At 39.7% G+C, this 24,668-nt stretch overlaps 2 protein-coding genes across 18 annotated transcripts in view; both read left to right on the top strand.

The window, feature by feature from the left end:
* Nucleotides 1-24,668, top strand: part of Hdac9 (histone deacetylase 9) — an 855,384-nt gene that overhangs the window by 758,180 nt on the left and 72,536 nt on the right. The gene's annotated exons all lie outside the window — the stretch shown is intronic.
* Nucleotides 21,928-22,818, top strand: LOC110554639 (ribose-phosphate pyrophosphokinase 1-like). The gene has a single exon (XM_060375377.1). It carries the CDS (start codon nucleotides 21,928-21,930, stop codon nucleotides 22,816-22,818), a length of 891 nt encoding a protein of 296 aa, XP_060231360.1.

Below are 24,668 nucleotides of genomic sequence, written 5' to 3'. Positions count from 1 at the left end.
ATAGGACTCTTAACATCTGCCCAGAATGGTTGGTGAAACTGGTGTCTTAATTTAAAGATGGGGATGCCAGTCAGGAGCTGCTTGTTCTGCGGTTCATATCTTCTCTTCAGCTGCATAGGGCTCATCAAATGGTTAAGTTTAAGAGCTTGTTTATATCAGATCATCATTGTTGTTTTCAAGAAGCGTTATTATTCTCCTGCCTCCAGAGTGTATTTGGTTGTTGCTCCTCTTATCAGCTTGCCCCACCCCCAGAAGTTGAGTATTGAATACCTACACAGAGTTTCAAGTGGGTAAAAGGATTGAAACAACAACCAAAATTATCATTTTGTTATCAATGTAATTCAGGTAGTGGCAGCAGGCAGTCACGCACTTCCGACTTCAGTGCCCTGCCTGACAACTGTATTCTTGCCTTTTCTTTTCACTGGGATAGCAATGGTGGTGGAAAGCAGGGATGAAACTGCAAGCTGTAAACAGTGGACTGACAAGCTCTCTGCAGGGCCACGACTTTGCATAACAGGCTTTAGGATGAGGAGTTAATTGCAAACTCGGCTTCCTTCAAGATAAATATTATGGACTGTGATGATGTTTGAGTGAATCAAATCACTCGTAAGTCCTTTCACAGATATACATTGAGCAGCTCCTGTGTGCCTGGTGAACTGGTAGATTCAGAGTTACATCCATCTGAAAATAAAAAATAGAAAGCTGTACTCTCATGCAATTTATATTTAGACTACAAATGGGTACTCATTGGCCACATGTGCACATTTAAAAAAGAATTTAAATTATTTCAAAGACCTGATAGCCATGTAAAGATATCTGTTACCATATTAGAAATCACAGATGTAGCACATTTTGCATTATTGAGGAAAGGTCTTTTGGAGCAGTCTGGTGATTAAATCCTAAACAGAATGAATAAACATAGTTCAATCAAAGCTGTTGTTCAGCTAACAAAGACTAAAGCAAGAATAGGGCCAGGTTCTTTAAGTGGGATTCATAATTTTATAATGGGTGATTGAAGATGGCTTTATTCACAGATGACGTTGGCATGCAAAGCTGAAGTGTGAATTGACCAAATCCCATCAAGGCTAGATTTACTGAATGCTGACTTCAGGGTTGGGGCCCATGTACTGCATAGGGAAGAGTTGCTTATGACCAGATCAGGATATTGTGTGGAATCAGACTGAATCTGATAATCAGGTATTGATCTTTGAAAATGTTGTCATTTAGTTATAAGGATATTATGACATCCTTATGATATTCTAATGGATTCTATGACATCCCAATGGTGTTATGATATCATAATGGTATTATTTCATCATAATGGAATTATGGCATCAAAATGGTATTATTTCATCATAATGGCATTATGACATCATAACGGTCATTTTCAAAGATGTTTCTAAGACGTTTCTTGACTATCCTAGTAGATGTGTCAAGAAGGTGATTGGATACATTCTGAGTTCAGGATAGATGGTAAGCCAAAAGCTTCAAGTTCTAAGCCCTGCTGAGATCACCTAGGGCACAAGCGCAGGCTGAGAAGAGACTTGAGATGCAGGTTTGAGGAGATTGTACATCAATGGAACAATGCCCAAGGAGGAGCCCACAAAGAGGGCTGAAGCTCCCCAAGGCTCAGGAGCAGTGTGCATTCTTATGCCACCCAGAGGAACCAGGTGGTTTGTAAAGGAATTCTTCAAGAGTTGTTGAAGGATCTGGTACACTAAGAATGGATCATGAAACTTACTATCGGGAAAGCCACAGCTGACTACATAGCTGAGTGGTGGGGGGAAAGCCTAGTTACAAGGGATCATGGTAAAAAAAAAAACCAGTGGACTGCACATTTCGGTTGTTATGAGGAGTTTTGCTGTAGAGGGAGCAGATACATGGAACAATGAGCAGAGGCACGTGAGCACATGGGTGCTTTAAAAGCAGTATTAGTTAAAGAGCAACATACTTACAGGCTGCTCTCTGTGGCCTACTAATAAAGGAAAGTTGATGTTGCTGTGGATACAGAAGAGATTTCCTATAGAATTGTTCTTGAACTTGTGAGGGTAGCAAGAGCCATGTTCAAGATAGAAAGTTTGGCCTTGGGTGATGGAGAATTTATCTGTACTAACAGTGGGAAATGCAGAGTACGTGGTCCAGATGGTAGCCTCTCTGTGACAGAGGCAGTGGTTGACAACAGATAGGGTATACTTCTGATTAAAGTTTTCCTCAGTAAATAAGAAAGTAATCGTTGTAAGTTGGAGTGGGGAGGAAATTTTGCAAGATATTAATTATTCGGGCAGTTGCAGATAGGACTCTACTAGAGAAAAATGTCTTGGAACAATTTTAAGGGACAACGTAAGTTCCATGGACAGTGTAAAGTCAGGATAGTAATGTAATCTCTACCTGCCATACTCAGCAAAGAGGCTAAGTGACTATTAAATAGAGCATTTGATACAACAGGAACATGAAAGCACAGAAGAGTCAAGGAACCACTTACATGAGGAAGCATGAATTTCAACTTGACTAAAGGAAAGAAGGAAATGAGGAGGATATGGGAAATGAGAAGATGGTAGGATTCTGAGATGATTAAAATTTGGGGAAATGCAGGGACAGAAGAGCCTCAGCTACCTGGCCAATCCAGGTACACAAAAAGGCATAGTACCAGCTAGGACAGGGAGTGCTGGGTAGAGCCAAGGAGGGATCACCTGGGTTACCCAGTATTCGAGGTAATCTGCCTGGCACCCCAGTTAAGCCTAAGATGAGGAGACTGTGTAAACATGAAGGGACCAGTAGGTTGCGCATCCTGGGGTTCCTGCAACTATCACAGCAGAGTAGAAACTGGAAAGATAGGAGGCAGTGATAAAGAGCAGAGGATGTGGTGTGGATACTAAGGAAGAATTCAAACGATCTCTTGTGAGGATAATCAGCATGTCATCACATGAGCAATTCATGATATGCATCCCGGTTCATGCACTTTGAATTTCATTACGTTTACACATATCTCAGTAAGTCGTATCTCTTCATGAGGTGAGACATTTTCAATGAGATACAACTAATTGACACTCAAATTTAATATCAGAAAACGATAGGACAGCATACTCCTGATACTCCAGCAGAAGCTTTGGGTCTTTTTCCCCTCCGTGAGGATGAACAGTAGGAGTTTGTATTCTATTGGAGGCTCTTGTTCTACCCAAGTTCCATGACTTTTATTTTGAAAGTTTAAATTCAGGCTTCGTAATGGCCTATTATTTAATTACATTTATCTAATTTTTAGATAAATGTATTTCTAGATGGGAAAGATGATTGTGTCCTTGGTGTGGATTTTGTACCCTTTTTCTATGCAGCCTTGGGGATGCCCATATGTTCTCTTGAACCATCAAAGAAACCTCAGAAATGAGCAAAGACTTGACTCATGCAAAAGGGAAAAACCCAAGACAATACTTTCTTTTTTTATATGTAGGAAATTCAGTTATTTATAATAATGAAATATATGACAAATTATTAGTTAGTGCTTTAAGTTAAAGTTTATTTCACATATAATTTTGTTTCCACAATAAATGAACAAATGGGGTGCATTTGTAGCCCGTACTTAAGAATGCATCTGTAACACAATTTCTGAAACCCAATTAGTTTTGACATATAAATGTGTAAAATTTCTGTTTTCTGGGGAGAAGATTTATTGACGTCAAATCATAGGGGAAAAAAATCACGAAAAAGACAGACTTCTTTGTGACCCAGGCAAAATGTGTATATTTTCCAGAAGTTTACAATGACTTTGATAAAGCACTCAGTCAGGTCAGGCAGGATTCGTTCTCCATCACACTTAAAAGCACAAGGTAGGAGCTTATCTTCACTAAGTGCCCCTGGATGTCGGGCACCACATAACTAACCAAGGATCAGTAGTGTTGGTCTATGGGAAGCCTCAAGTTCAAAGGGAACAGAGACATCCTGTTTGGTGTTGTATTTCACTTGTGCTGCTAAAACTGCCCAGACCGCCTTCACGTCTTCCTTTTTACTCTTGAGTTAGTCTTCCAAAGTACAATAAACTCCCATGTCAGACCAATCACTCCCTAGGATGTCTCAAGATTTCATTTGTAGGGGTAAGAGTTTTCCTATATAAAAATCACTTTATTAATGGTGGTGCACGTGTTTTGTTTCCCCTTCCTGAAGACCCGTGGCTTTTCCACAAGAGCCTAGCCTCAATCTGGCTCTGTGAGCGTGTGAGATCTGTTACTGAGACTTTTAATACAAAGGACATAGATTTAAAAAATAAATAACAGGGAAAAAGACTTAAATGCTAGCATGTCCAATGCTGAAAAATCCATCCTCACAACAGGAAAATAGAAGGTGTTCTGAGCTATTCTAGAGGTGGTAACAGTCTAAAGATTTAGCGACATTTATTCATTCATTCAATTCTAAAATCAGATGCTCAAGACTGTTAACTTTTTTGTATTTCCTAAATCATGTTTTTACTAACATTTTGTGTTAAAATTAATTGTGGAAAAATACTGTCTGACTGAATAGTTCAAAAATTGGTTTAGTGGGTTTTCTTGCATCTTTATTTAAAGCAGTATGATAAACAAATGTGAAAATATGTTATGTACATTCTGATATAAATATAATCTGTGCTGTCCCTGGGCCTAAGGCAAGAATGCCTCCCAAATGATGACTTATTGAATAATACTCAAAGATCAGAGAGAGGTTCTGCTTTGCTAAGACTCTAGACTCTGCCCTTTCCCTTTGTATTAGAATGTACTTGAAAGAGAATGTGTTTATAACCCAGTTTCTAAAATTCATGCATACCTCACTGACAAACTGTTTAAAGGCCACAATGCATGGCTGCTGCTCTTTAATTTGTCTCCTGATTCCTTCATTGGCAGAATATTGAATAATCAAATTTGAAAGTCAAATTGAGTTTGACCCTGCTGTGCTAGAGAAAAGTCTAGTGAACTATCTGATTTGGACATGTAATGGGATGAATGAGCAGCTATCACTTTCTATATTTTTATAATTAGTCTCATTTAAATTTTCATTTGCTAGTTGTTACATTGTGTTCAATGGGTACTAGTTAATGTTAAAGTGAATATGAAACAAATGCTGTGTTTTCTTTATCCATATGTCCTGCCAAGATTTGGGGTTTTAGAGCATTGTTTCTCTGATTCTAGTAAAGGGTATTTTTGCATGGCAATTTTTCTGGTTGAGGAAGATGTCAGAGACTGGTGTGAACAGGAAGGGAATGGGAATGAAGAAAAGCTGACTAATGGTAGCAAGTTATAGGAAGACGGTGTGAGAAATTCTAATGTGCTCCAGCACAGTAGAGACTATAGGTAACAATCATGAGCTGTGTAGTTCACAGATAGATGAAAGGATTTTGAATATTTCAATCTTTGTCTGAAGAGATAGAGTTGATTTAATATAAACATTGTATGATATATGCATGTATTTAAACCCCACATGGCACCCCACCAATATGTATAATTTTGGTCTTTATATAACTGGCAAAATTAATTTTAAATTAAAAGGAAAAGATTATGATACCAAGAAATATGAAGACTGCTGTGTTACAAAGTTATTTTGTGGGGAAAGTTTCCAAAGTATGGCTTTGGGTTTGGAATCCCCACAAAGTAAACTGTTATTAATGAAAAAACATGTTTTAATCTCAGAATGTATTTGCTATGGTTTCACTGATTGAAAACACAACTTTTGGATGAGATAGAGATTTCTTCTCTTCCTCTCAATCAAAATGCTAATTGAATGTCCCATCGATAATGTACCTTCCTAAACTGAACTGAGGTAAAATGCTGTGAGTTCCACTGAATGAAATCCCAGGGGTTCTGGTTCTACCAGCACCAATTCCTTGAAAGTCACCTACTCTCCCAAGCCTGAATGCACAGTCAACTTCTCTCTTTTCCATAACTTGTTCAGAGGCTCACAAATCTGACATTGTAGAAGCTGGAATTTGTTCACTCCATTCACCATGAGGATTCTATGGATCCAGCTCAGGTCTCAAGTTAGTGGCCTTGGCCTTCACTCACTGAGACACCTTACCAGCACCTAACTTTAAATTTTTCATAGGATCCAGAATATACAAATTTAAAACTTAGTATTTAGCCAAGTTAAAATTAATAATGTTTTAATTATTCCTTTGGAAGCCATGATTGCTACTTTGCTTATAAAGCACATGTCATAAATTTAGTTGCATAATTTCTTTTAAAATCATGGTGTAAGCCATTAATAATGTGATGTATGTTGGTATTTAACATGCTCTGTGGATAAAGACAAATATCCACATCAATCATTATGAATTTTAACATTGTATTCTTCAGGACCTGAAACACAAATGCTAGCTTCATCCTAGGTACAAAAATGCAAACAAACAAACAAAAATCAAGCTTCTACTCCATATTTCCAAACTTGTAGACTTGAAAACATATACTCTTTGAAGTGAGATGTTTCTTGAAAGAGAGAATAGTACACATATGATTATCAGATAATGAAATAAAGGTATTCTTTTGTACATAAACTCTCAAACAGTGTTTCCCTAACAAAAAAAATTAAACTATTCAGAAAATAAACTATTCAAAAAATAGCACAGTTTTCCAGGAGATTTCTCCTGTACCATGGGTTATAAACACAGAGCTGAGTTTTGCTTTAAGCAGCTTACTTTCAAGTTCACAGACCCAATTTCAAACTTTCTGTCTCTCTCTCTCTCTCTCTCTCTCTCTCTCTCTCTCTCTTTCTCACACACACACACACACACACACACACACACGCACACACACACACTGTATACGCCATACAAGATCACCTACATTTCCTTTCATTATTTAGAGATCAAAAGTAAACTAACAGAGTCTGCGTCACTCTGGTTGGGAGAGCTTCCCCCAGTCAGCATGGGATGTTCTTGATCCCGGGATGGTGTGGGATGGAAGCACATTAGCTAACTGAGGAACAGATGGCCCCAATCACCCCATGGGGCTAAACACACAAATGCCAACCTCGAGACGCCTTACCTTTGCCCTGTCGGCCCCCACTCGGCTGACTCTGTTATATTAAAGGTTATTGCCTTTCTAGACCTCAGTGTTTGAAGTCCATGGCCAAGAAGGCGGTGTGAGAATACCATTATGAGAGAGGTGTTTGCTTAAAGACACAGTCTGGACAAGATGCCATGGACCCCTTGATAGTTCAGCAGGGAGCCACGAACTCCAGCCAGTGTCTTCTAATCCCGGGAGGATTCAGAACTGCCCACCATAAAAACATAATGGGCTGTTTATCTGAGCAGCCAAGAGATAACATCTTGAAGTTACAATCTCCATTGGCGACTGGTGACAAGAAGCCATAGGAAACAGGAATACCACCCTGCCTGGGAAAACCAGCATGGGGATGAGCCAGGGCACAGACACCTCCTGACGTTCTTTCTCATGCTAATGAGAGCCACAACTTTCCCAACATTTTTCTGTTGAATAAATTAAATGTACTTGGGAAGAAATAGATGGATCCGCCCCTCACTCGGTTCACATGCTTACACTGTTTTTGAAGTCTAGTGCTATGTTAGGAAATATTCCCACTGGCACAATCAAGTGAATTTTTGTGGCACATTTTGACTTCTTTTCAAAGATTGCTTAAGTTCTGTGACATTAATCATGATCATCTAATAAAAACCGGCAGAGATTCCCCACAAGTGTTCAATTCCCAGTGCTCCAGGACCACAGCAGAGTATGCCCCACATACGCAAGAGTACATAACGTATATGTGTTTCTCCCCATAAGCCTGTGAGGGACACATTCTGTTCTCTGCTGGGACAGAATTAAAACATCCCCACATTAACAAAGAAAAACGTTCGCTTGTATGTATTTGTTATTTGTATGTATTATTACATACAAATGTATTAAATACAAATGTATTAAAAAGCGTTATTTGTATGAATTATTGGTGTTAGGAGAAAGAAAAGGAAAACTCAATATCAGACTGTATCTACTGAACACACACAAGGTATGGTAGAGATTTTACAACAGTTTTTAGTTTCTAGTGAGACTGTTATTGTCGCCTTGTAGGCATACCATACCAACAAATTAGTGTCTATGATCAAGGAAAATGGCCTAATTAAACACTTTGCTGTTCAGATTCCTCTTTATTTGCTGTTTTAGCAGATGAAAGCATGACCAAGAATATACTATATTTCCTACACCTGGGTTCATGCTTACCACTCTTGTGTATCTTTGATAGGATTGTTTTCATAACAATAACAACAATGAGGTTCTATATATTAAGCAAATATGTTGAATTTAATATTAATGTTCAGCTCTGTATATATACCTTTCTGTCCTACTGCACTTAGCAAGTGGTTTTTCTTTTTATCTCTCCTGGGTGGGCTCCTGGCAGGGGGGAGGGGCGTCATGTTATTTTTGTGCCAGATTCAATTTCATCCCATTTTGTCTGATATCGTCTGATTTACTTCTCTCTACTCTTTCAATAACCATGTACAACGACTAAAGAAACGACACACATGTAATTCCTCTGCCTGTGTGGAGACATCAGCCCAGCAGCATCGTGATACGTTATAAATAGACTCTCAAGGTTACGATGGCCTACAACTAATGGGGGGGGATCCTCTGTGTTCGAAACCCTATTCCTGGAGGTTGACTAAAAAGTGGAATGTTGGCCTGGCGGAGGAGGGGGAGATGCTGCCTTCTCTTAGAGCTCTAAACTTAGTGCTGGCTTTAAGAACAGTTTAATGAAATGTGCTCAAAGGCCCTGCTTTCTCCAGGACAGCTCATTTGAGTATGGATTAGGGCAAAGCCCCTCTACCTTGCCCTTGGAAAAATCATCATGGTGAGCCCCACCAAGGGGTGGGAAGAAATGAAGTCTGCAGAAGGTTGCCTTTTGCCAAAAAGAGAGAGAGAAATGAGGTTTTGGCAGGAAAACGTCCCAGCATTTGAAAGAAAACTATGAAAGAAAAGTATGTCAGTAAAAAGATTTCCCCAAAGATTTCGTTTGGAATCGAATTTTCAATATAATGAAGATAAAGTGCTTTTTGAGACCCCCCCTCTGACAATATTTCATTTCTAATAGAACTTCCTGTGAGCAACTGCAACAGCTGACATGGGCAGGGGCAGGGATGGAATAAACTGTAGCAACAAGTAAAAATAGGCTTGCCTCAGTTAAGTACCACCTTCGGATTTCCAGAATGTGACTACTTTGCTAAGCACTCAAATCTGCACATGAAGAAAAGAAGCACATCGTTTTCCTTCAGTTATAGAATCCAAGGATTAGAGAATTTTGAGAGAATGAATTCTCACACGGTTGATAATTAAGATGTGTCTCTGACCTAGAGACGGAAGCCTCTGGTTCCAGAACTCCCGCTAGTCTCATTACTTTGAGTGTATCTCAGGGGCGTGATCACTGGCAAGGACAACACTGATTTACAGGTGGTACTGTGCTAAAAGTCAAGCAAAACAAACCTCACAGAACGTCTCCGGGACTTATAGGAAAGGTCGATCTGATAAAATAAGACATGATCCAGTTGTTCAGGGGAATTTGAGCAAATACACTCTAGAATTTTCTTGCATAAGGAGTTTGCAAACAATGTACATGCTCATGTTCTAGAAAGAGAAGAGGCATGTCAGAGTATGAGGAAGGGAAGGCCTTGAGGACTAATGGAACTTCAGGCCTGAATATAACCACAGAAAGGCTTATTGACAGAAAACTTGCATTTGAGTCCTAAGGCAAGTTTATCAGATTCTTTTTATTAGTGACATTACTCTAGGCATTTGAGACTTTCTCAAATCCCCTGTTTCCTCCTTTCTGTAAAGATATAGCAACTCCACCTATTTTCCTATTATGTAAAATGCTTGCATGGTGAGCTGGTGAGCTGGTGAAATAAAGGCATTTGGTAAAGGCATTTGCCATCAGGCCTAATGACCCAATCCCTTTGGACCTACATAGCGGAAGGAGAAAGCCATCTCCAGCAAGTTGTCCTCTGACCTTCACACATGCCCTGTGGCATGTATATGTGTATACACATAAAATAAATGTACATGTGTATACACATGTAATAAAAATAAAATCCATTCATAGTGCCCAAGCAATGGCGCATGTGAGAGCAACAACAGTCAACAATTATCCTTCGACTGTCCATCTTCACCTTCCATAACTTATTTATTTTATATTCTTTTGACCAGTGTTAAATAGAACTCCACTGGAATTTTCTGCCTTCCACTTTCCGAAACAACCATTGGGTTTCTGTATTTAGCTTCCTTAATTTCCTTGTTGTCATTATCTCACTGGTTGCCAGGATTTGACCATGGAAAGGTTGAGTTTTCATATCGGCAAAAAAATAACAAAAACAAAATAAAACAAAACATAAAACGTAACAGCTTTTTTTTCTTTATCCGTTTGGCCAAGTATTTATTCCCATGTTTTTAGTTATCTTTCTGCCAAACGTTTTCATTTAATTCTCTCTACGCTGGTGGAAGCAAAGCGTCTACTCCTCAGCCCTCTTCTCGCATCCCCGCCAGTCACTATCAGTCAAGAATGTACCACTTGGCATGCCTGGCTGGCGATCTTGGTAGGCAGCTTTGCTGTTCCCTCTCTCCACCACTCCATTTTATTAATCTGGAGTCACTTTAATGTTCCAAAAGGAATTGGAGCCAGATACCTCATATTCTGTTCACCTCTGCATGACCTCCACACAACTGGCCAAGGTTCTACTACCAGAAAAATGCTGCCTCCTATTGGGATCAGAGATTCTGGTGAATGTCTATAGTTTAAATGATCATAATTGCAGCAAGCAAAATTCCTATTTTTCCCTAAACACTCAACAATTGGAACAAGCACAAACATTAAAAACACCATGATAAAATATGCATTTCATACATATGTATATAAAATTTAGGGTGAAGTTGTAGGAATTCACTTAAACAGCAAATTTTTCTCTACTTTACATATCCTTTCAATAAAAGTGGGACATTTTTACAAAATATCTACTTTTCTTCACATACCTAACATATTTAAAAAGAAGAAAAAGCCAATGTAGCTGCCAAGTGAAAGCAAACCTCTGTGTATGAAGCTCAGCACGCTGTAAATCTCTGTGTATGAAGGGCAGCACACTCTCTTAAGAAAGTGTAAAGATTCAACCTTGTACAGCCTATAGTGTGTTTTCAAGTGTATGGAAGGGATGGAATTGTTCTAAAATATGTTGATCCTTAGAACATAAGCAAATGGGGAGTGCTTTGGCCTTCCTTATACCTTGTCAGCCCCTCGAGACAGGGAGACAGGGACAGAATCTTATTTGGACCCTGTGAAAACCAAAAATAATATAAAAGTATATTCTAAAAGTGTTTTTTTTTTTTTTTTTTGCTTTCAAGTTTCTGCATGCTTAATGCCTTAATAAGAAGTTGAAACAATTCCCATCACAGGCAATGAGATGTGTAGCTCACCAGTGCTAAAAATATTGCACCATTTACATTTCAGGCACATCATTCAGCCCTCCTTTCTTCTTTCTCTACAGGTTCTTCTTTTTACATCCCAAATTATGTTTGTTTGTTTTTTTTAATGTGGAATTGTCTGCCTTATTAGAGGTAACCACTGGATATAGTTCCTGGCCCACGTGTAGATTTCACATGTAATTTTATAAATATAGTTTAAGTTGTTAAGGAAATACAGTTTTATTCCTTGCTACAAATGTATGAACTGGCAAAGTAGCGTTAGCAGAGGATGTTCAGTTATAAATAGGATTTATTCATGGTGGGAAAAGGTGGCTAAATAGAGAAAAGAACAGATGCAAGAATGGAAAAGGAAGACCGATTCGTCTGCTGATCCACAGCTCCCAGAAAGCCCAGAGATACTTCTTCAGGTCTCATTTGCAGACCTCCTTCTATACTGGGTTAGATTTGACTACCCTCAGCAGGCTTGTTGACATGCAGCTTCCTCACGTTGAAGACAAATCTTGTAATCTGGCCACTCTTCAATGGACACATAGGTAGCAATGATGAAGACACAGCTAATACGATCACAACTGCACCGCATCTTTACTGAAATTTTTAAGTTCACGAAAGCCTTCATTTGGAGCAATGACAACCTAGGAACTCTTGTCGTAGAAACAGGAGAATTTATGTGTAAACTAGGGGAAAGAAAAGATAAAGGCTGGTGGGAAGGTAGTTTCTTTTTCCTGAGAAAGGAACTATGAAATGTGTGTTTAGCATCTTAGAAATCACAGGAGGTACTGTATACCCAGGCTTCATTTTAACTCACTGGAAGGCTATGATTGGGGAAATGTTTGCCAAACAAAGCAGAATGGTGAGCAGGAAAACTGCCAAGTGTCTTCGTCACGAGGTAAGCAACAATGAGAATTTCAAAGTGCATAAGCCTACGTGTTGAAGGTTTGCTTGAAGAGGATGAAAGAGAACACATACACCATGATGCTATGATATATTTCAATATTGTGTTACCCCGGATTTCCATTGGTGAAGTGACAAAAAAAAATGTGGTATGTGTACACAGTAGAATTTATCCATCTGTGAAGACGGAGTTAATTTTGGACTTTGCAGCAATACGGATGGGAAATGTAAGCGAAGCACAGAAAGAGAAATTCCACGTGTTCTCACTTATGTTTGGAAGCTGAAAACTTCCTGTCGGAAAGTAGATAAGAGTGATGGCTTTCAGAGCTTGGGGAGGTGTGGGGAGGAGGATGGACAGAAGGGTGCAGTTGTATGGAAGAACTTCTAGTATTCTGTTGATATCAGGTTGACAACAATCAACTGAATATTTCAAAATAGCTGTTAGAGAGGAATCGGGATGTTCCCTACCAAAAAAAAAAAAAAAAAAAAAAAAAAAAAAAGAATGAGTTGACGTCTGACCTTTATGCATTGGGTGTGTGCACTGACATAAAACACAATGCCCCCTATTCTCTAAACACGTGCAGTCACTATTTGTCAATTAGAAATTAATATATATTGAAAGTATTTGTTACATGACTGACTTTCAGTCTTATTTGAGGATTTATAGCTTTTGTGATGTTATTAGGCAGAGAAAGCCCAAGGAGAAGTTGGTTCTCTCACCGCCTGGGAAAACCAAATAGAAGCCAGTTGTGATGTCATTATGGCGCTTCCTTCTGGGAAGAGCCTCGGGCAAGGGCGGACCTACAATCTCAGTGTTGGTCAGCCCAGTGATATGCAATCAGATAATTTCAAGAAGGAAAATTCAGCACAGGAAAACACAAAGCACTGGAGGTGTCCTTACCATCCATGTCACCCTTTGGAGAGTGGAACATGGTCAGGAGAACAGTGATCTCTAAGGGAGAGGCCCTGGGCGTGTCTGGCGTCCTCACACAGTGAAGAACCTTGAACATATGTGTTCCAGGAAACTTCCTTGTGGTTGATTACGATCAAGTTTACAGCTGTGTGTATCACAGGGTATATTTTACTATATATGTATAACATGTATAATCCTGTATTGTTTACTTTTACCTTTGCTGTGATGATCTATTTTATTTTAAAAGAAAAGTCCAACAAATTGGTTATATTATGCCATAACATACAGCATAAAAAAATCTTTATGTAGAAACCACTCAAGTTTTTAAAAAATTATTAATTTTTTTATAAATTACAGTTTATTCACTTTGTATCCTAGCTGTAGCTCCCTCTCTTATCCCCCCCAATCCCATCCTCCCTCCCTCATCTCCTTCATGCTCCTTCCCAAGTCCACTGTTACAGGAGGTCTTCCTACCTTTCCCTCAGACCTTAGCCTATCAGGTCTGATCAAGAGTGGCTTCATTGTCTTCCTCTGTGGCCTGGCAAGGCTGCTCCCCCACCAGGGTGGGGGGAGAGGTCAAAGAGCCATCTACTGAGTTCATGTCAGAGATAGTCCCTGTTCCCATTACTAGGGTACCCACTTGGACACTGAGATGCCATGGGCTACATCTGTGCAGGTTATCTCCATGCATGGTCCTTGGTTGGAGTATCAGTCTCAGAAAAGACTCCTGGGTCTGGATTTTTTAGTTCTGTTGCTCTCCTTGTGGAGCTCCTGTCCCCTCCAGGTCTTTCTATCTCACCCTTCTTTTATAAGATTCTCTGCACTCTGTCCAAAGTTTAGCTATGTATGAGTCTCAGCATCTGTTTTGATACCCTGCTGGGTAGAGTCTTTCAGAGTTCTTCTATGGTAGGCTTCTGTCCTGTTTCCTGTTTTCTCCTTCTTCTGATGTCCATCCTCTTTGTCTTTCTGAATGAGGATTGAGCATCTTATCCAGGGTCCTCCTTCTTGTTTAGCTTCTTCAGGTGAACAGATTTTAGCATGTTTATCCTATATTGTATGTCTAATCTCCACTTATAAGTGAGTATATACCATGTGTGTCTTTCTGCTTCTTGGACACCTCACTCAGGATGATCTTTTCTAGTTCCCATCATTTGCCTGCAAATTTCACGATTTCCTTGTTTTTAATAGCTTAGTGGTATTCCATTGTGTAAATGTACCACAATTTCTGTATCCATTCCTCTGTTGGGTTGTTTCCAGATTCAGGCTATTACAAATAAAGCTGCTACAAACATGGTTGAGGAGTGTAGAAACCACTTAAAGTGCTGGAACTTCATAAATTAGATAGCTAGTTAGAGATAAATATTTTTAGAGTAAAGATATCATACAGAACAAGAATTTCATTATTTATGGTACTTTTACATAGTCACAGCTTTCATTGAATATGTTTAAGTATCAGACTTTAGATGTATTTAGGTCATTGTAGCCTTTCGGTCTTTGAGAAATTAATTTCCTTTCTTATGTTCAGCTTTCTTATCTGTAAAAAATAAACATAAAATCCTCTACTCCTAGACTTCTAATGATAATCAAATGAGGTAATATTTTATAATGTTGGAACTATAAATATGCGATAGAGAAATATTATTGCAGATTTCTACACATCAATTTATAGAAAAGATGAGAAGCTGCTATTATATACCAAACTAATATTTTTTTAATTAGTTGTATTTGGTGGTTCTCAGCTAATGGTAAATTGTGGACAGCAGGGGCTTTTTGGCAACCTGTCTCGGAAGATTGTGACCTTTACAGCTAGAGGGTGCTGCTAGCATATGATGGGAAGAGGGGGGCATTGAAATGAAATTTTACATTGTGCAGGTGACTTCCCCATTGCAACACATTGTCTGATTTTAAATGTCAATAAGTAGAGATTCAGGAATATCACTCATATTTTAGCATTATGAAGAGAAGAGAGAATATATGGTATTGTTGATAGTAAAGATTCTAGTGACTTGGGTATTCTATCGCATGGAAATTTCACTGAGACAGCCTCCTGTTAAAGCAGGCAGACTTAAGGCAGGACTAATGTAAGTCATGAAAATTATGTTCATGCAGCTAAAAAATGCTGTAGTGGACTTTAGACAATTCGCTTGGGAGTTGCCTCACCCTCTGCACCTTAACCATTAGAATACTGTCTAGCAGTGCCTTTCAATGTTCCTAATGCTGTGACCCTTTAACAAGGTATCGCATGTTGTGGTGACCGCCAACCATAGATTATTTTTGTTGCCACTTCACAGCTGTAATTTTGCTATTGTTATGAATCACCATCTAAATATCTGATATGAAGGATATCTAACACGAGACCCCTGTGAAAAGATCAGGCAACCCTAAAGGGGTCACGACCCACTAGTTGAGAACCAGTGGTCTAGAGCCCCGCCCAGGGGGCGGGGCATATGTCTATAATTACTTGCAAGACTGAAGGACCAGTTCATCCACAGGATAAGACCCATCCCAAAACAATAGGAAAACCAAAGTGGAGGTTTTAGTAGTAAGGTTGCTATCAGGTCATGATGCCTACGAATGAGTATTTTCTCTCCTTAAAATTTGTGTTTCTCTTTTGTATATGAAAGGAATCTAGCCATTTGAGGAAGAGGCCAAAGACTTTGCAAAGGTGTATAAATTCAATCTTTTCAACACATGGCTGTTGTCAATGGTCAGACTTCCTCCAGTTCTTGTCCAAATCTCTTCCACATCCCTTCCAGAGAAAGACATTTTAATTTATTATGTCTAAGGTCTGTTTGTATTCACGACAGTCACTCATATCAAAATAGCAGGATTGAAACACTTGGCACGGAAATGGTTTTCACTTTTCCATTGAGGGTGTTATCTAAGGAGAATGGGAGGAAGTTTGGCGATCCGTGTGATGATCATTTAATGCTTAGGGGATTAGGCTACTTGACATGCTTGGTACCTCCCTTCTAGACTCCAATCTCAAATTCTAGCAATGTAGCAACACAGTTTGTACCCCCTTTAGGGAAGATAATAGGCACAATTTCATTCCTGTTGTACTTGGACCACATGTAGCTGGTTCTGCGCCAGACAGAAGAGCAATGTTACACTAGACTTCCCAATTACTGATGACATCACACAGTCTGTGTGTTTTCATTAAAGCTAGGAGAGGTGGTTTCCAGAGATAAGAAAGGATAGCTTTCTTCTTGGTAAAAGAGACTTTAAGAGCATAGAGGGTAAGACTGAAAAAGAAAGTCCATGTGTTAGCTGGCAGTGATGAGGTTAAAGAAAAAAAGATGCAATTGAGCAAGTATGAGTTCAGTTTCAGGCTGTGGGGGGATGTAGAAAGAGTTCTGAGCCTCTAAGTGGGTCTATTTAATAACCACCAAAAGGAATACAAGCAAAAGTAAATTTTACCTACAAATCTTACCTGAAGTACTCAAGTCACAACATTAAAATAAGGTGAGCACTGTGAATTGTAAATGAGCTTTTCGGAATGTTTTGGATGTGGTAGACTTTAGATAATGACTGGTGCAGGTGAACAATTAAAAAGTAACTCTTCCAGTGATATTAAAAAAAAAATAGTCCTACTCCTGTGGCCGGAGTGTTTGTGTCTCTCAGAAATGGACATGTTGAAACCTAATGACAAATATTGAAAGGTCAATCTTTAGATATCTGAATGCGTAAATGGCAGCAGGACCCCCTGAAATAGAACCAGCATCCTGATATAAACGAGACCCCAAAGAATCGCATTGCTCTTTCACTGTGTATTGATGTAGCAAGAATTTGCCACCATGAACTAGAAAATGGGCCACCCTACATAGCAGACTTCTTAGCTTGGATTTTCCATTCTCTAAAACTGTGAGAAGTAAGTTTCTCTTCTTTGTCTTCTCAGATAGACATACAGCTAGCCAGTGTGAAGCTGCCAAGAAGTCACTGGCAGGAGTTTAGAAGAGATATACAATGGCAAACCTAGAATTTCCTCCACCTGGATATAATAACACACAACCCTAGAGCATAAATAAAAGCAATATACTCCTACAATCAAGAAGTGATGAGGTTGGGTTTTTTAATGCCCTTTAAAATATAATCTGTAAACTGCAAGCTTATGTAATATAGTATTTAATGCTGGATGTTATATACCTGGTATACAAAATCTCTAATAATTCAGCAACTACTTCTCGTGAGCCAGTTGAGACAACCTTAGCAGGAAACTGCTGTGCATGGTCCTTTCAGCTTTGCAGTTCACATTTGCTTATAGGTGGAACTTGAAAACAGAGATGACACATGGCATTGTAGCTGTACTGGCGGTTAATCTGTTGGTGAAGAATGTTTTTTAAACGTTGGGATACAGCTCATTTAGAGTACAGCAGACGGCAAGAACTTCCGGGATAGGAGTTTCATGATTATAAGGGAAAAGGGGTAGAATAATGTGTTGTAGCACTTGGAAGGTTATAAATAATTGCTTTAAAAACAACAGCAGCAAAGGCTAAAAGATATTACCAGTAATGACAGAGAATGAAGATGACGATTTGGGGTTTAAGAACTCATATGCACATTTGGATTTTTAAGGTGTATGTATAAACTGATGGACAGTCTTCGGTCAGTTTTCATGATTTTTTGCTTAGATGGGGTCATGTGCTTTAAACATGGCAAACATGGGGCTATTTTTATTAAGTACTCTCGAAATCTGAACCTTTTATCATTAGAACACAAAAGCCAGATAGACATTTTCTTTGGCCTGATTCAAAATTCTTCACATTTTTGTCCTTATACCAAGAGAATTTGGGTACTTTAAAGCTAAACATACTATTTCTATGGCTTTTATTTTAAAAATGTAAAAGATGCCTCTTAGTAAATTTCTCTATTCCCATCTTGCTTAAAAAAAGACACAATAAACTTTTCAGTTGAGTAAAGGAAAAGTAAAGTGCCTGACTTGGAGGCAGTCGATGAATATTAAGCTTGGGAGGAAAAAAAAGAGAATACAATTTATGTTCCATAATAAGACTTTGAAAACAAAGGCTGGAAAACCTGAAAAAAAGGACAATTTGTACATCAGGAGCCCAGAGGTTCTCTTTTATGATTATACGATTATACTGCAGTTTAATTTCTTTATATCTTTCTGCCATTGTTAAACTTTTTTTTTTTTGAAGCAGCCAGAACTTCAAAGGGCCCTGCATGTGTTCCGAATCAGGGCTTCAGAGCTGATGTCTGACAGCCCAGAAATTAAACTGAAATAAATGTGCTGTTTAACCCCCCATTTTTTCCAATAACAACAACAACAACAAAATCACTTTTTCTGCATTTAGGTCTCTCCCTCCCCCTGAGTTAACTTTAAGGTTTCTTTTTTCCCCTTGGATGTTTCATTATTCAGCAATTACAATCCAGAACCTATGGAGAGTAGAATTCCCATGGACTTTGGAAGGAATGTCAGACAGCCAGAGAGCATGTCAAAGCTTTGGGATCAGCCTTTGTAACTTTTTCTGTATATTAAAACAGATCTCCCCTCAAAACAGGAAGAAAAAAAAAAGGAAAGAAAAAAAGAAATGAACCTTAGTTGTTAGGCCACGCCCACACACCTGCATTTGACTGTTCTTGCATTTTCTTGGGATGATGGAAACAGACATCTCAAAAAGAACAAAGACAGGCTGGGGATGGTTTGTGTTTGAAAGTGCAGCAGCGTGAACAGGAACCGTCAGTCACTGGCCAGAAATTTGGCAGCCATTTCTTGGCATTGAGGAGCATGATCAGAGTTTGACCCGGAGGGCTGGGTTTTGAGTGAGGCAGGCTCATCATTGCAAAACAGCTTTCTTATCATCTACAGAGATTCCTTAGCCTTCCAAATTGCCAGGTTTCTCACTGCCGATGTCATTTGCTGACAACACCACAATTAGTAAATGTGAGATCGACTTTTGATGAACTGTGAGATGTGACTGAGGGAGAAGAGACGTTACTGGGTTTCAGAGAAAGAAACACATTCATGAATGCCTTACTTCGTTTCGATACTTGCATATCACAGCATTAATCGGAAGCATGCCCTGGGCTCCTGTTTTAATCAGTATTAACAGGGTATAGCTAAATAACTAGAAGTGGGTAAAGGACTTCCTGCCACAATTTTGCAAAGAGCAGGAAAAAAAAAAAAAAGTACGGCGCTCTGGGAATAGCCTAAGTTTAATGGGCTTGAGTTTACTCTCTTTTCTCCCACAATGCCATCTAAGAGCCTGTACATCTGGCTTGCAGAGCATCCCGGAATGTTTATTTCTGGACTTTGAGACACTTCCCTGAGTGTGGGACGGACTCCATGTTGGTTAATATTAAGTTCTGTTGTGAGAGTATAGCGTGCCCAAGTGCAGATGATACACACCCGGCTCATTCTCCCTTTCCTGCAAGGTGGAAAGAAGAGAAGTTAACAGGAGTCCCTTCAAGCATGCCCGTTCAAGCATGAAATCTTCCTCTGTTTCTTGCGTAAGAATAAAGGGAATGCCAGAGTTATGATCTCCCAAGCCAGGCAAAGTCAGGATGTTGTAGTCTGTTATGAGGAAGAACTCGGGTTCCTGCCTGGACACCATCTGATCCAGATGCCTCTGGATGTCAGTGTGAGGGGGCAAATGGGCACCACAGTTTTCACTACGTATGACTGCACTGGCTTGCTGGCTGTTGTGCGAAGAATAGGAATCCTACAGCTAAATTGAAAAATCATAAACGACCTAGGTGATAGAAGAGACGGTGTCTGATTAAAGCAAATTTGCCACCAAAAAGTGTAGAGTGCTCAGAGAAATGCCTGTGAATACAGTGGTGAGGGAACAACATAGCAATCCTTCCCCCTTCTTTCGTTCCTCCCTTCTTCCTCCCTCCCTCTCTCCCTTTCTTACTTACCTCCTCCTTCCTTCTTTCCCTCCCTCCCTCCTTCCTTCCTTGCTAACTTTCCTCTCTCTCTTCTTCCCTCCCCCTTTCTTCCTCCCTTTTTTTTTCTTTTTGGCATTTTGGAGTTTGGAATTTTTTTTCTTTTAATTTTTGGACAACATTTTTTCTATAGTTCAGGCTTTTTAAAAACAGTCTGTGCAGTGCAGTCTGGCATCAAACTTCCAGCCATCCCATCCCAGCCTCCCAAGAGCTGAGATGGCAGGCAGGAGCCAAGATGCCAGCCAGAGCTGGCTTTTGAATCATGGACTAACCAATGGTAATAAAACAGGAGGGAGTGACAGAAAGAGTGATAGAAGCAACCTTATACTTTTCCCTACCATGTCATTGGATAGTGCTATTAGTGTGTGCTGTGTTCAGGCATTCACTGGAATCCTCAAATATTAGTTCTCCACCTATAGGGGGAAAAATGAAGATGTAAGGGATATTAAAGAATATGTGTTAGATGTCAAGGATGGTAACGAAGGAGTTGGAATTTAAACTCAGAATCTTGGCTGTTCACTGTGCTAAGGAAAGCCTGTTTTAGAGACTGAGTTTGACAACATTAACATATTGGAAACTTGAGTAGCAAATCAAATAGTATAACCTCAGGTGCATATTTTGAGCTATTTTGTCATTAGTTTTAAATATAAAGAGGTCACTGGGAGAAAATAAAGAAGATGGATACAACTATACTATATAATGCACTGCTTAAATATGCTGAATTAGAGCATGGTTACTGATACATCCAATCTACTTCTTGTGTGTTACATGTGTCCCAGAACTACAAAGAAGGTGGCTCAAAGGTCTACGCACTCCTGGTACTGGGTCTACAAATAAATCAGGGAAATGCAATGTGATTACAGAAAAAAAATTGTACAGTTTAAAAACACAAAGGCATTTTGAGCACTTAAGAGTTATTATTCATGAGGAGATGGATGAGCATTTTCTTAAAATTATTTATCTACATTTACAAGAGGTTTTTCTACCTGTTGGCATTTTGCTTTGCATAATTCACAGTAAGACTAGCTAACTTAGTAAACAAGTTTGGTCTTAAATAGGAGGAAGGTGTTTCCTTGAATACTATAATTTGTGAGGGGCAAGACTCAGGAGAATTCTCCCTAACAGACAACAAACAAACAAAAAATGATCACTCAATATTCCAGCTTAACATGCAGATATAGAACTCGGACAATTTCTGTTATTCTTTCTCAAGCACAGAGACATTTCAGTGTTAGGAGGAAGTCTTCAAGTCAGAAGCTAAGAGATAAAGAGGGCCTGTTTTTATAGACGAGCCGTGCTAGGGCCATTCGAGAATACAGAGTCTGTGGGGTCAAGAGGGGAGAAGACAACAGCTGGGGTAGGCCGGCATGCAGCTGCTGTGGGGAAAGGTGGAGGGCTTTGTGGATGCGGCGCTGTGACAATTGCATGGAAATCCCAATGGATAGCCGCAGAATGCTCTATTACCATCGCAACGCCTATGTATCTTATTAATAAAACGAAACTGGATTTGTTTTGTTTGGATTTTTTTTGCTTTGTTTCTTAGTTGGCTTAAATTCTTGATTATTATGAAGATATAAAAGATACTAAAAGTTGAACTCAGGTGGCACTTCTAGATGAGGCCTTCAGAGGTCGGATGGCTCGCCGAGCTCTCTGCCAGCAGAGGAACCTCAGCAGAAGGAAAAATCTGAAGACGTACTCTGGGTCTCCCAGAAACCTGTTTTCAAGCTTCATTTTGGGATGAGGTTTAAAATCTGGGTAGCTAAAAGTCTAAGCTCTCAGGCCAAGATGCCCAACATCAAAATCTTCAGCGGCAGCTCCCACCAGGACTTATCTCAGAAGATCACCGAGCGCCTGGGCCTGGAGCTCAGCAAGGTGGTCACGAAGAAATTCAGCAACCAGGAGACCTGCGTGGAAATCGGGGAGAGCGTGCGCGGGGAGGACGTGTACATCGTGCAGAGCGGCTGCGGAGAGATCAACGACAGCCTGATGGAGCTGTTGATCATGATCAACGCCTGCAAGATCGCGTCCGCCAGCAGGGTGACCGCGGTCATCCCGTGCTTCCCCTACGCCCGGCAGGATAAGAAGGACAAAAGCCGCGCTCCCATCTCTGCCAAGCTCGTAGCGAACATGCTGTCCATAGCGGGCGCCGACCACATCATCACCATGGACCTACACGCTTCTCAGATCCAGGGCTTTTTCGACATCCCGGTGGACAACCTGTACGCGGAGCCAGCCGTCCTCAAGTGGATACGGGAGAACATTTCCAAGTGGAGAAACTGCACAATTGTCTCCCCCGATGCCGGCGGGGCCAAGAGGGTCACTTCCATCGCGGACCATCTGAACGTGGATTTTGCCCTGATTCACAAAGAACGGAAGAAAGCCAATGAAGTGGACCGCATGGTGCTTGTGGGTGATGTGAAGGATCGGGTGGCTATCCTGGTGGATGACATGGCCGGTACCTGTGGTACAATCTGCCACGCGGCCGACAAACTTCTCTCGGAGGGAGCCACCAGGGTCTACGCCATCTTGACTCATGGCATCTTTTCTGGCCCGGCCATTCCTCGCATCAATGGTGCCTGCTTTGAAGCGGTAGTGGTCACTAACACCATTCCTCAGGAGGACAAGATGAAGCACTGCGCCAAAATCCAGGTGATTGACATCTCCACGATTCTCTAGCTGGTCATAGAACCCCACACAGAATTCAGTTTATAGTATCCTTTGCAGTTGTTGAATCAGTGTCGTCCAGTCTGTGTGTGGCCCAGTCCTGTGCCTGAAGGTCACGAAGAAGAGATAATCTTTTGTAGCACTAAAACTTATTAGGTGCTACAAATGTATTGGGACATTTGTAACCAGCTGGTGGAGAACAGCTGGGTGTCTCGGAGAAAAATAATTTCTTTTTAATAAATTTGAGTTGAAAGATGATGATGAAGAGCTACGCAACTTTGGAGATGCTATAGTTACAAGAAAAGCCACATTTCTGTAGCGGTTCCTTCAGATTTCTGTGCTCACATGTCTGGTTAGACAATTTTAAACACCCAGTTGTGATTTTTGTTTCCAGGAACTATTTATTGTACTTTCGGTTTGATTAAAAATATTGGTAATTATACTTTAATAAAACCCGAATATTTTTTAATCTTCTGGTTATGTCCATTAATATCCAGATTATGAGACTTTAAGTACATTTGGAAATCTGATCTGACATTCTCAATGAGCAGTAGATTGAATAGCAAATCACCCCTTGTGCATTCCAGCCTGACTCCCAGCCTACAGCCTCTGGGAGCATCTTCGGTTTGAAACTCAGTTGCCTAATCTGATTCCTGACTCATGTTGAAAGACATCCCTGGCCGCTCTTCTCTGAGGAACCCAGAGTGCCCAACAGATCATGCTTCCTCGTGTATTCTAGCGCACTCCCAGCCAGTCACCAAAGCCCTGGCAGCTCTTCTTCATCTTTGATGTACCCATCCCGAATCTGGACTCTGTCATTTCGCCCTCTGAACATTCATTCTGTAGTCCTGTCATCTTGCAGATCTCTTCAGCATTCTGAAATAATTGAATTGTAACGTTGCCATCCTCCAGGAAACATTCTACCTGTAACATTGTGCAAATTTTATGGTATTTTATGTAACCTAAATTGAAACCAGGAGTTTATTTACAAATCATAACACCTGTAGAATGAGCAATTTTCACATTCCAGACCTCCAACTTGAAAACAAAACAATGTGAATTAAAAGGCCTGTTAGGATGTTTCTCAGCAATACTTAACACTTCTTCAAATAATGACAGTTATCTTAAAAATCTCTGATGTGTGTTATGAATGAGAGGGACTTCATATTTTCAGCTATCATATTTATCCCCCCCCCCAAAAAAAAGAATACAAAGGTAAATGGCCCAAAAGGGAACAAACTCATTTGGATAATCAATATTTGAAGCAAGGCCTCTATATTTTGTCTATATAAAGGATTTTTTTTAAGACAGTGTAGGAAGAATTCTGGCTATGTTTACATGGCACACTTTCTACTCCCTGTTAGGGGCTGTACCGAGTTTTGTTTTTATACCAACTTTGCTGGGCTTATTAGATTCTCGTGAAGCTTGCTAAGTGCTGTGCTTTCCTTTGCAAATGTTTCTTAAGTATTTCAATTAAACGGTTATTTATTTTTTAAATTAGCAATAACGAATATGTAATAGTAGCCTATATATTACAGAGTTCTTGATCTTTAAAAAAATATCCAGGGCCATTTCATATTTATTTAACATACAATTGCTGTCTAATTTAATCTAAATTAAGTGGTTGCTTGAAACCTACAATTTCAAGAGCTCCTAAGCTTCATTTTAAGGCAGAAAAAAAATAAGAAATCATCAGTTTTGCCTTGAGGGTAGATACTTATCTTTTAAAATCAGGTATTTGGGTCTTGAAATGAAAAACCAAGGTCATTTGGGAAATGTGATTCCAAAGAATTCTTTTGGCAAAGAGACATACATCCCCATATGCTATAGAGAGAATAATTTAGCATTTTTTTACTACCATT

Source organism: Meriones unguiculatus, chromosome 1 (genome assembly GCF_030254825.1).
Source record: "Meriones unguiculatus strain TT.TT164.6M chromosome 1, Bangor_MerUng_6.1, whole genome shotgun sequence".
Taxonomy (NCBI): Eukaryota; Metazoa; Chordata; class Mammalia; order Rodentia; family Muridae; genus Meriones; species Meriones unguiculatus.
The sequence above is the reverse complement of the archived record's forward strand: the minus strand, read 5'-3'. Positions and strand labels throughout refer to the sequence as shown.

Bases quoted from the DNA above. Each gene is read 5' to 3' on its own strand.
- LOC110554639 (XM_060375377.1), top strand. From the start codon at position 21,928: ATGCCCAACATCAAAATCTTCAGCGGCAGCTCCCACCAGGACTTATCT.